Here is a 12,747-nt window from a genome sequence, read left to right on the forward strand (position 1 = left end):
TCCCAAAATATTCTTTAAAAAGGACAGGCTTTTCTAGGATTTTTAAAGCATTTCTTTCAAATAATCGCCCCGCTTGCCGTACGTCTGGGTTTCCCCAGACATTTTGTTGACTCAGCGAAAATCCGCCATGACGCCACTTCTGCTGCCAAAATCACGGACATGTCCGGGAAAACTTGGACGTATGGCAGCCCTAAGAAATCAGAATTTTCTCCCCTTACAAATATCTTAAGCCAAGATTTTACTATACCCTGAAAAGAGCAGAGACAGTCTGGAATGAGGAACCCTTCTTCTTTGCAGCCTTCTTTCCCTCTGAATAATAATAAAAAATATTATAATTAAAACATATACATCAGGGATTTTATGTGTTATTCTTCTGTATAAACTACATTTTTGGCTGTAGGTTCAGTGAGGCAGCAGTGGAGTGCACAGACCAAGGACAAGGATGGGAGAGTGTGTTGGATTCAAATTAGGTGACAACTTTATTGATTACAGATGCAACAGGTTTGGTGTAAGCATTTGGCATTTATCAGGAAGATCAATCAGCTTGCCTGCTGGTTGATGAACTGTTCCAGCTGACTAAAGTTTAGGGGGTCTCCCTCTTCCACCATAAAGTTTGCTATGAGGCAGGCAAAACCCATAGACCTGGCCAGTCAACTGACTGTAGCACAAATGCCTTCCTGGCTCTGAAAACAGAAACTTTTAAAAAAAAAAAAAAACCCACAGCAAATTCAAAGTAAATGGTCCCCCTAAATGGTCAACCCTCACCCTGCCACAGATTCTTAAATACTCCCAGAGCAGACCGAGATGGGCAAAGTCTTCACCCAGGTCTTCCCTGGAAATCCAGTTCACAGGGAGCCCAGACTAATGCTGGTTGGCTTCTTAACTTTTGCAATGCCTCGTTGTTCCCTACATGAGAGGTGCAGGAAAACAACCACACCAGAATGTGACTGTGTGTTACCCTGCTGCTGCAACGAGGCTGCAAATGCTGCTCCCAGTACGGGGGTGGGGGGACTTCCAGACCTAAGCATAATAATATATTGTCACCATATTTACTCTGAGGGTTGGAAGGTTATGATTCTTGTAGGATTATTTAAAGACATGTGATGGGTGAATGTGAAATAATATTTGGAACAGAGATATGCTGAAGTGTTAGTTGAGTGGTCCTCAGAAAAACCAGAGGAGCTGCCATTGTGCACACACACCATACATTCCAAGTACATTGCTTCCCCCCCCCCCCAAAAAAAGAAGATTCCTGAGAGCTGTAATTTTCCCTTCACAGAGCTATAATTTCTAGCATCCTTAAACTACAGTTCCCAGGATTCTTGCATGTGTGCTTTAAATGTATGATGTGTATGCAAAGTATTTGATGGTTTAACATTTGATGGTTTAAAATCATTGTGCGATTTAGCCCTTCTTGAATCTTCAACCAGACTGACTGGGTTTTGCCATATGCAGATGGTGTTGCTGCACTCCCAGTAAATGGTTGCTGTTACTGAACTTAGGTTCCTTCCTATTCAGGGTTATGTTCATGAGCCAATTGCAAATTGCAGCATGAATTACCTTCTGCAGGGCGGTCTGCAAACAATAAGGCCAATGTCTTCATTGAAGATTTCTGGTACAGTCCTACAACTGTTTCATTCAGGGGGTCCTTGTTCTTGTCCAGCCATCCGCTGATGTTGTAGTCCACAGTGCCGGCATAATGGACCAGGGCGAAGTGAGCCTCAGCCTTGCCTTTGCCAGGTTTGGGCTTTTCAAAGTTCTTGCATTTGCCAAGATGCTGGTCATAGAGCTTGTTCTTGAAAGAAGTGTCCGTTGCCTTGGGGAACATGCACTCTTCTTCTAGGATGGAGAAAATGCCCATTGGCTATAAGAAGCAGAGAGAAAGCAAGATTTTATAACTTGTGTGCTGTTGGCTTGTAATATTAGCATATATTATTGCAAGCAAGTGTCATAGGGATAGGTTTTTTTGGCCAGCCACCTTGTGTTGTGATTTTAATGAGGGGAAATAAAGCAAGAGTTTCTTTCTGCAAATATGTAACTTAAGGTCGGGATTTCATTGCACAATGACAGTCAAGAATTGTTCTGTAAGGCTTCCTGTTGAATGATTGTATTTTGAGTATGGCAAGAGTTTCTAAAATGCCATATCAAGGCATTTTTACATGAGACACTAAGAAGCAGATTTGACCCTCTCTCTTCCCGTTATTTTTATGTCGCAAGCAAATACTATTTTATAAGAATGAATTTAAATTAAATAAAATGGCTGTTTTGTTGTTTAAAGTAAGGACACATCTTTCAAACTTTAAAGACTGCTTAATTACATTGTATGCAAGATTAACAAAAACTTTTTAAAAAGACCTTCTCAATGAGTTCAATGCAGGCAGCCAAATCCATTCCAAAGTCAATGAACTCCCATTCAATTCCTTCTTTCTTGTACTCCTCTTGCTCCAGCACAAACATGTGATGGTTGAAAAACTGTTGCAGTTTCTCATTAGTGAAGTTGATGCACAGCTGCTCCAGGCTGTTGTACTAGTGGGGGAAAGAGTACATTTATTCTAAAGAGTACAACTCAGTGCGACCCACTTTCAATTCTAGGTACAGTACTTCATGATATTTTCCACCCATATGCTTATTTTCCACCTGCATGTCTACCTAAGCTACCCTTAACCTGATTGAAAGAATTCCACCCATTACACATTAACTTGGATTAAATATACTACATAGGTGGACCTAACAGATGAAGAAAAATGCTATAAATAGAAGTAGTATTAATGGGGTCAGAGGAACTTCTGTGTATTTATCCCTACCCATTTTAAGTGTGCTGTCAGCTTCACTGAGGTCCTTCTGCAATGTTGGAGCTATCCTGGACCTCATCATTCTCTAGTAACACTTTCTCAAGACTTCCCTGTATACTAGCTATCTTTTGAAATTATGAATCTGTGCTACTTAGATGAGTTATTACCACCTGCAAAGCTTGTCCAGTCAGTCCATTGCAGTACAGTTGTGGGAATTGGCATCCTGTGCTACAAGCTGACCAGGTTATTTCAGAAGGAACATTCCAGGAGATTTTAAAAGACCTGGGGAGTGGGGATCCACCTTCGTTGTGACAAGGTTCCATTCACTTACATCAAAGATCTCAAAGCCAGCAATGTCCAGCACACCAATGAAGTATTGCCTTGGCTGTTTAGTATCCAGTTGCTGGTTAATACGAACAACCATCCACAAGAACATCTTCTCAAAGACAGCTTTAGCCAAAGCTCCAACATTATTATACACCTAGAATAACATGATACAAACTGGAGTTAATATACAAAGCAGAGGACCAAACCTCCGAGGAATAGTAGTTAATCAAGTGGTGCATCCAGCATTTCATAGATTTTCACCTGCTGAACAGTTTGGCCTTTGGTGACATATTCATTGCCGACCTTGACTCGGGGGTAGCACAAAGCTTTCAGCAGATCTGCTGAATTGAGGTTCATGAGGTAGGCAGCCTTGTCAGCCACTGAACACAAACATAAGAAGAAAGGATTATCAGCACAAATAGACCATAATTTATCAAAATATATTTTGCTTGTCTGACATAGATTCTACTTATGACAATCATTAACCTCAAAATTATATAGGTTTCAGAATCTTTTCTAAATTGTTCAGTTTCACTTACACTATTATCAATCAAATGGTTCTCCTAGATGAGCTACTTTCCCAGGTTGATGAGCCCCATTTGTCCCTTACTTCCCTCTACAGCACATGCAGTAACCGCCTTCTTGACCATTGGGCCCACTATTGGTATTGAACGTTCAATCTTCTGGAGTCTGTCTTCACATGCAGGGGAAGACCCTAACTTTCAAAGGGTTTGAGACCTATCAGCTATCCTCACCTGGTTTAGCTGGCCAGTCAAAGCTGTTCTCGGGGTGTGGCCACTGTCGCATGCTGACAGCTTCTAGGAGCCACAGGTGAGAGCTGAGTGTAGGTTGGGGACCAAAGGAGGACAAACTACCCCAGAAGGAGCAACATGTGTCCCCAACCAGAAGTACTACCCATCCCCAAAGACTCCATACACCCCAAGGGAAGTAATAGTATCACTCTATTCTGCCTTGATCAGACCACACCTGGAGTACTGTATCCAGTTCTGAGCAACACCTTTTAAGAAATATATTAACAAGCTGCAACATGTGCAGAGGATGGCGACCAAGATGATATCAAGGGTCTGGGAACCAAGCCTTATGTGGTTGAGGGAACTGAGTATGTTTAGCCTGGTAAAGAGTAGAGTGAGAGGAGATATGATAGCCATCTTCACATTTAAAGGGCTGTTGCACGGAAGATGGAGCAAGCTTGTTTTCTCCTGCTCCAGATGCTAGGACCCAAAACAATGGATTCAAATTACAAGAAAGGAGACTCTGAGAAACATCAGGAAGAACTTTCTGACAGTAAGAGCTGTTCTACAGTGGAGTAGATTCTGAGAGGTGATGGACTCTCCTTTCTTGGAGCTTTGTAGCAGAGGCTGGATGTCAATCAGTCATGGATGCTTTAGTTGAGATTCCTGCATTGCAAGGGGGTTGGACTAGATGACCCTTGGGATCCCTTCCAACTCTACAATACTATGATTCTAAGATTTGGCCACCTAACAACATGTTTGTTAATCAGTGAGGTAAATAGTCATAATAAAGAACAATACCTTATTAATAGACTATGTAAATTGCTGCTTCATATCCACACACAATCCATATTGTATTTAGGGCCCCAAGTATAATGCCATAACAGAGATACTTTGTGAATACCTTCAGTGCCATCTGGCTCAGCCTGCTCCTCACGTTGCTTCTGCTTGAACTTCATGTTCCCATAGTGCATTACAGCTCCAGTTAGCTTGTAAATGGCTGTCTTTTCCTCAGCAGTGAAACCCAGGATGTCAATGGCTTCCTATCAATCAAAAGTTAAAATGCTGAGCAATAACTGGCCCTTCAAATTACCATTTCATTTGGAGGAAGAGCATTTCGGCTATTAGTGCACTGTGATCCCCCCCCCCCCACGCAGACACACATCATCAACCCCAGCATTTCTAGAATGCCTCACCCCAAGACATCTAATTTCTGTTGAATAAATTCAGCCCAAAACTGGTCTAATTAAGTTCCATATATTCCATTCTATAAGTTACTTACATCAGTTGCCATCAACTCTTCTTGATCATTGATGCTGGCAACAGTGATCTCACCCTGACTCACAAAGTGAAAGTCGTATGGGTTGGTAGTAATCAGCAACATCTCTGAATAAGGAGAAGCACAGATTTTCATCCATTGCATAATCCAGCATCAGCACAAGATTTTAGCAACAGCAGCAGCAGCCACTATAACAAATGCCTCTTACCAATTAGTTCTGGCTTCTTGTTGGACATGATCTGATAAAAGATGTGGTAGCTTCTTTCAGCTTTCAGCTGGAAAGTAACTCTGGACTTCTCTAGCAAATCTGGCAAGGTAATGAAATAGAATGAACAAACAAACAAACAAACAAACCAACAAACAAAGAGTTCATCTAAAGAAGGAGCCCTTACATGTTTCAATGTCAGCAGAAGCCAGTTTGCCTGTGGCACCAAAATGGATTCTGATGAATTTACCCTTTAAAAAGGAAAAGATAGGCAATTACAAATTCTAGGAGGCAGATTCTGCATATAGGTTACTACAGATTTGCTGTGTATGATGATAAGGCACTACACTTAAAGGCCAACTATTATGTTCAGGTTCTGCAGATGACTTACGAAACGTGAGGAGTTGTCATTCCTCACAGTCTTTGCGTTTCCAAAAGCCTCCAGCAAGGGGTTGGCACTGATGATTTGATCTTCAAGGGTACCCTGCAATGTATGTATTATTGTAAGATTAATTATATAGAGACTGCATCAAAACCACATTTCATCCTTTTGTGACACAAAGCTTACCTTCATTTTGCCTGCTGTGGCCTCCTCCTTTTTCTTCTCACCTGTGGCTGCAATTGTTGCAAAGTACTGGATGACACGTTTCGTGTTCACAGTCTTTCCAGCACCAGATTCTCCACTGTTGATGAAAGGTGGGACAAGAAACCAATAGTCAAGGGGAAAGTCTCTCAACAATGGGTCAGAAGTGGCTAACATTTTTTGCCTGAAGCCACATTTACTCTTGGTCAACCTTGCAGGGACTGCATGCTAGCCAAATATGTGGCTAAAAGTAGCTGTGGCCATCCTACTACACTCTTGCACACACATTGTTGCATACACACAGCCTCCCTCTCGTCAGGTGTTCCTTGTAGATCAGCTGAGGAGGGGCCTATTGTCCCCTCCCTGCTCATCAAAGGATTGATCTGATGACTGGGGAGGGAGTGATTTACATCTCATTCAGGTGCTGGGCTGAGTGGAGAAATTTAAATATCTCCATCCATCCCTGTGCTGGGTCTATTTTAATTTCCCCCTTTTTAAGTCACCCCTGCCAAAATTTGTTTACAGCACAAATCAGGTCACCAGACCAAGAGTTAGCCACGTCTGCTCTAATGGTTATAATTATATGCTATGGACTTTTAAACTTACATTGGTTTTATACCAGTTTAACTGCTATGGCTTTTCCCAAACAGACTTCGGAATTTCAGTTTCATGAGAAATCTTGGAAACTGCTGAGTAGCTCCTATTGCAGAACTGCAGTTTCCAAAGTTTCTTAGAACTATGACTATTATGCCATTTAAGTTATGAATATAGTTTTGTCCCATGTTAAGCATTGGGATGATTTTTCCTTAATACAATGACAGCACCCTGCTTCCATTTCAAAAGTCTGCACAGAAAAAAGCTAGAAAGGATACTTACGTGATCAGAATAGACTGATTCTCACGATCTGAAAATATTAAATTGTTTAAAAAGTTACTTTTAATTTTAAAATAATATGAAGCAGTGTGTGTGTGTGTGTGTGTGTGTAGAAGCACCTACATCTGTCCAAGAATACATGAGGAGTAGAACCCCATAATTTTAAGTATCATCTGAACTCCCAGTCTCACATATTTTAAATCCTAAGAAAATGGTTTCTATGTGGTCTTCATTAAGCTAAGGATGGGTAGATCAGCCTTTCTGTTCTGTTCCACTTTTGATTTTTGCAGTTCTTTATTAAAATGAGCAAAAATGCATTAAGTTGAATACCTTTTATACATGTTAAACACATTCTTTCCATAAAATATGCATTTTTGTAAGCCTTTTTGATTTTTATGCCAAAATCCAAATTATTTCATGCATTTTAATGTAAAATACATACTTTTGTGTTCATTTTGTGTGATCTGATTGATAGCTGCATTCTAACATGCATATAAATCAAGAACCTATGGATTACATTGGTTTACTTTAACCAGCAGGCCAAATACATTTCTGCTCCATCCCTAATCCAAACACCTCATTGGCTATATGTTTTGGATCCTGGATGTTAGGGAAGCCAAAACTGTGTTGGCAGGTAGGAAAGGCTTATGAACAAAGAAAGAGAAAATGATATCACAAAATCTTCAGTTTAAGCCTCTAACATAATACAGTACTCTTTGCATAGCATATTCACTATGTGCAAGTGTTTTCCAATTCTCGGCTTTTTTATCCTCACATAATGCCAGGCATATTAAGCTAGGAGATGGTGGCGAGAGTGAGCTTCATGATTTTATTAGCAGAATAAAGAATGCAGTCACCAGCACTAATCCAACATTGTGAAAGGACACTGAGGTCCTCTGAGGAAAACATTATTTGTTCCCAAAGCTTTTCACTTACTTACCAGTTAACATGAACTGATAGGCATTGTCAGAGATGGAGAAGATGTGAGGAGGGGCCTCTTGACGCTTTTTGCCTCTGTAGGCATTTACCACTTCTGGGTTGTACACTGGCAGCCATTTGTATGGATTGACAGTGACACAGAAGAGACCTGAATAAGTCTGGAAGAAGAACAGAACTAGTTCAATTAATCTGCTTGTAGTAATATTTCTATTAATACTGTTATATTCTTTTGCTCTTGTGGAAAATATGTAAGGAGTTCCTTCTTTTAGAGGGTGAAAAGCATGAAAGGAAATAAAGTAAGAAATAGACTTAAATTCTGAAAACTTCCAGCCAAACTAAAAGTTGGCAAACATATAATTTATCCGTAAATAGTAAGGAGAAAGATAAAAACTGCAACGTTCTTATATCAGTATTGTTATTTGACAGATTTTGGATTTCTAAAAATCAAGTGTATGTCCTCTTCAAAAATCCCAAATATTGAACAAATGTTTAATCACAAAGAAGGAAACAAGATTATAACAGGATAATAGTAAAACTTTTTAAGTTTTAATAAAATTATTGCACGTCTTTTCCTGATTCTTATGAGAAATGGTGCTGAGACTACAATCACTTCAAAGAGCAAAGGTAAAGCCAGCCTTTTCCTATCACTTGCTGGACTGAAGAACAAGGGAGGTGATCCACAGAGGTCTCAATAGAGCTTTAGAGGGTAGCACACAGATCTACCTAATCTGAGACCACAACACCGCATTAGCAGAAAGCAAAAAAAATAAAAGACAAGGACTGTACTCACATAAATCATCCAGGCTGCATAACGCTCTTTGAGGTTATACAGGACAGCAGGTTCATGGAGGTGGGTCATCATGGCCATGTCCTCAATTTTGTCATATTTGGGAGGATTCATAGAAAAGACTTGGTCTTCTTTCACAGTCACAGACTGCCAAGGAAACAAAAGGCAAGTTTATGGCATCTTAAAAAGTAGAGGCAAGGCAATTATAACAATGCATTTGTTGTCTTCTACTCACTTCTCCTTTTTCAGTCTTGGCTGTGACCTTCCCTCCTTCCCTGGCTGTGACAGTGGCCTTCACATAAGACTCCTTAGGATCTGACACAAAGACTGAATTCTTTGCATCAAAGGGCTTGTTCTGGGCCTCAATTCTCTCCTTTTCTGGTTTCCGGAGAAAAGGGGCAGCTGGCCCAAAGATGGCCATCTCTGCGTCTGATGACATGGCTGCAGTTTATAGAAGGCAGCTCAACAACACTAAACGGGAGAAAATGTTCCATCGTGTTATTGGATCAATATAATCCTTTCAATGGTATTAACTTGTTTTTGTTTTTAACCTTCCATCACCTTTATTTAGTAACTGCTTATGCATGCATAGGTCTTTCAGGATGCATCCAATGCTTCCTTTTTTCCTATGGAAGTAGCTTCATTTAAAGGAAGAAAAAATATGGATACAACATCTGTGTATACAGAGCACCCTACACTCAAGAGCTTCCCAGTTTAATTCAGTGAGGAGAATCTGATTTGGATGCACAAACAAATTGGCATCTGGGCTGTATTCCTCTGTTGGAATGGTTGGAAAACAGCATGAATGCAAAACCCTGAAGTGCACACGTGAACGCATATTCCTCTTTAGTAAGATGAATTGTCGGTTTCCTTATCTCAGGGTATATAACTTTCTGTGGCCACTACTCAATGACACATGAAAATTTGCTTTTATGAGACTTTTATATCCCATATGCTGATCTGTAGAGCTCAAGATCCTACTGTGTCAAGTACCAAGCATTCCATTGGGCAGAGGTTGTATGTCTGGAAAATTACCCTAGCCACAGTGGCAGAACACAAGCTTTGCCTATATAAGGAAGGCCCCAGGTTTGATCTCTGGCGTCTCCAGTTAAGAGAAAATATGGGGAAGACCTTGGAGAGCTACTTCAAGACATAATAGACTAGACTCCTGGGCTAGATGCTTTCTATATCTGTATTCCAAGGAGAGTAGTATTGGTTGAATGTAAATAATATAGCAAGACCTTGTATACTGAGAATTTAGGAGGCAAAAAGCCAATTCTGTTTCTAATAAAGAAAACAGCAGAATAGAGAATGAAGATTGGGCATTACTCTGGAAGACAAGAATTCAGTGACATACAACATGTGTTTTGGGTGCATCTAATTCAAGCCCTGCTGGATCAGACCAAAGGATCATCTAGTCTAGCATCTTGCTCTCACCAGCCTATGAGATACACACAATTAGGACCTGACTGCAACAGCACTCTCCCCACTTGCAATTTCCAGCAACTGGCATTCAGAAGCAAATGTTCCTTTTGCATATTTGCAGGGCTGGCACGAGACATTTTGGCACCTGAGGTGAACCACAAAATGGTGTACAGCCTCCTTCCAAGAAAGAAGGTGTGAGTGAAGATCTACATTGGGAATGGCGGGGGGGGGCAGGGTTAAGATCTACAACTGGAATGGGTTGGGGATCAAATCACCCTTACCCAATAGTTGAAGTGGGAATCAAAAGCTGCCATGGGGGTGGGGAAGGGGCCTGCTCTGAATCACACCAGGCAGGTGTGGAGTCTCCTTCTTTGGAGGTCTTTAAGCAGAGGCTTGACAACCATATGTCAGGAGTGCTCTGATGGTGTTTCCTGCTTGGCAGGGGGTTGGACTCGATGGCCCTTGTGGTCTCTTCCAACTCTATGATTCTATGATTCTATGATTCTAGGTGCAGAGCTCAGAAAACGTCAGAAGGCAGCCCCACTCCCTAGGGGTAGGAGGAGACCAGCAGGAGCTGCTCAGGAGGCTGCAGAGCCAGCCGCCAAGGGGTGTGCCACAGTCATCGCTGCCACCACAGCAGCAGCAGGTGCTGCCCCTATGGATTCCTGCGTGCTTGCCTTGCCTCATGCGTGAATCTACCTTGGCTATACAGTGGTACCTCAGGTTACATACACTTCAGGTTACAGACGCTTCAGGTTACTGATTCCGCTAACCTAGAAATAGTGCCTTGGGTTAAGAACTTTGCTTCAGGATGAGAACAGAAGTCGCGTGGCGGCAGCAGCAGGAGGCCCCATTAGCTAAAGTGGTGCTTCAGGTTAAGAATAGTTTCAGGTTAAGAACAGACCTCTGGAATGAATTAAGTACTTAACCCGAGGTACCACTGTATGCAAATTATTCTGATAAGACAGGAAGAAAGCAGGGAAGGAACTCTGAAATTTATGTAGGAAAGGCAAGCAACTCTCCCCTGTGCTTTTCTCTGGAAAGAGTTTTGTATTTCATTCTTTTTGAGCTCTACCATTTTTTGGGTGGGGGGAAATACAATTCCCAGTATTTGCAGCCATTAATTAAAATTCAACCTTCTTTAGCTTTCGGTGTTTAAACAATCCCCGTGCGTCCTACCAGGAATTTGAAAAGTAAATCATCTTGCTCCAAGTCTACAAGTGAAGAATCATTTAGAATGTAGGTTGGGTAAGCAACTGATACATCTTCCTTATTAGATCTAGATCCAGTGTGAGAGATTGAAACACTATCTTCTATTGAGCATCTCAAAGTGATGGAAGTATCAGACTTTTGTTCCAATAAAAACTTGTGCTACAGGTTTCTGAGTTACGCATTTTCGGGCTACCTACCTACCTACCTACCTACCTATTTATTTATTCCATTTCTGTACGACCTTTTCTTCCAGGGATCTCAAAGTGATGTATCTGTTTCTCCTTCTCCCCATTTAATCCTCATAACAACCCTGTGAGGTAGGTTAGACTTGACAGGCAGTGACTGGCCCAATGTCCCCCAGTGAGCTTCATGGTTAAGTGGGATTCGAACCCTGGACTCCCAGTAAGGTGTGTCATTTTAGGGGGTGAAACTTAGTTTTTGCAAATTTCTTCAGTGATGGGGCTTAAAAATATGTTTTTGGGTGTGAGGAATTCAAATCAGCTATATTTGTGATTGGACAACATTTAGCTTGGCTAGTCTACGTTTGATTAAGAAGCAAATAAGCTGTTCTCGGGGAAACCAAAGAATTTTAATTTTACCTTCTGAAAGTGTCAGGTAGTGTAAAATATGTATAATATATAAATAAATATGACTGCAAGTACTTGGCAACCATTTTTAATGATTTCTTTATAATTTTACACACATTTTATTTAGCAAGCTACGCTAAGTTATATTAATTTAGCCAAAATATCTGCTCACCTAGGACTCCAGGTGGGCGGCTGTGGTGGGTTCAGGGAGCTGCCATCTTCGGGGCAGCTGAGGGAGGGGATGGCTGGCACTGCCGCGTTGGGCCCTCAGATAAGGGTGGGCAGTGCCCCCTCAGCCAATCGGAGGTTGGGGCTTGGGGGCTGTGAGCAGCCCACTCCCAGCCTATTTAAGGGAGTGGCCAGGTGTTGGCCACTCTCTTGGTCGATTCTCATGTGACCAAAATATCTTTTGAATTCACAAGTCATGTTGCAACTTTTTAGCACCCCTCGTTTGGGGGATTTGAAAGTTGAAAAATTCAACATGCCCTAGTCTCCAGGCCCAACACCTAGTTCAACACTCTAACCATTACACCACTCTCACTCTCCTGTTTATCATCACTAATTTGAAATTGCACGTTTGCATTTCTTTTTCTACATTAATTCATCTATACAGTGGTACCTTGGGTTACATACGCTACAGGTTACATACACTTCAGGTTACAGACTCTGCTAACCCAGAAATATTACCTCAGGTTAAGAACTTTGCTTCAGGATGAGAACAGAAATCGTGCTCCGGCACAGCAGCAGCAGGAGGCCCCATTAGCTAAAGTGGTGCTTCAGGTTAAGAACAGTTTCAGGTTAAGAACAGACCTCCAGAATGAATTAAGTTCTTAACCCGAGGTACCACTGTACAAAAATTCCAGTTTCCAAATTATATTTTCGACATGTAACTAGTATTGGCATAAATTGCATTATAAATATAATTTTTCAAGAGCATTTATACTTTATATTATACTCTCAATATGCCATGGGGATTAGCATGCTTA

The 12,747-nt window shown here is 41.2% G+C and overlaps 1 protein-coding gene across 1 annotated transcript in view; it reads right to left on the bottom strand.

Moving 5' to 3' along the window:
- LOC308470374 (myosin-1B) overlaps positions 1-12,747 on the bottom strand; it is an 87,183-nt gene that overhangs the window by 45,617 nt on the left and 28,819 nt on the right. Inside the window, exons 3-17 of the mRNA XM_080993566.1 lie at positions 8,773-9,008; positions 8,541-8,684; positions 7,752-7,908; positions 6,815-6,842; positions 5,924-6,038; positions 5,747-5,839; positions 5,543-5,606; positions 5,359-5,457; positions 5,154-5,257; positions 4,776-4,914; positions 3,381-3,499; positions 3,124-3,273; positions 2,356-2,526; positions 1,561-1,864; positions 248-309 (exon numbers count right to left, since the gene is read on the bottom strand). Of these exons, the coding sequence (XP_080849692.1) occupies positions 248-309; positions 1,561-1,864; positions 2,356-2,526; positions 3,124-3,273; positions 3,381-3,499; positions 4,776-4,914; positions 5,154-5,257; positions 5,359-5,457; positions 5,543-5,606; positions 5,747-5,839; positions 5,924-6,038; positions 6,815-6,842; positions 7,752-7,908; positions 8,541-8,684; positions 8,773-8,976 (1,953 nt within the window). The 5' untranslated portion in view covers positions 8,977-9,008. The remainder of the gene's footprint in view (positions 1-247; positions 310-1,560; positions 1,865-2,355; positions 2,527-3,123; positions 3,274-3,380; positions 3,500-4,775; positions 4,915-5,153; positions 5,258-5,358; positions 5,458-5,542; positions 5,607-5,746; positions 5,840-5,923; positions 6,039-6,814; positions 6,843-7,751; positions 7,909-8,540; positions 8,685-8,772; positions 9,009-12,747) is intronic.

This window comes from Podarcis pityusensis (genome assembly GCF_964106645.2).
Source record: "Podarcis pityusensis genome assembly, chromosome: 2".
Classification (NCBI taxonomy): Eukaryota; Metazoa; Chordata; class Lepidosauria; order Squamata; family Lacertidae; genus Podarcis; species Podarcis pityusensis.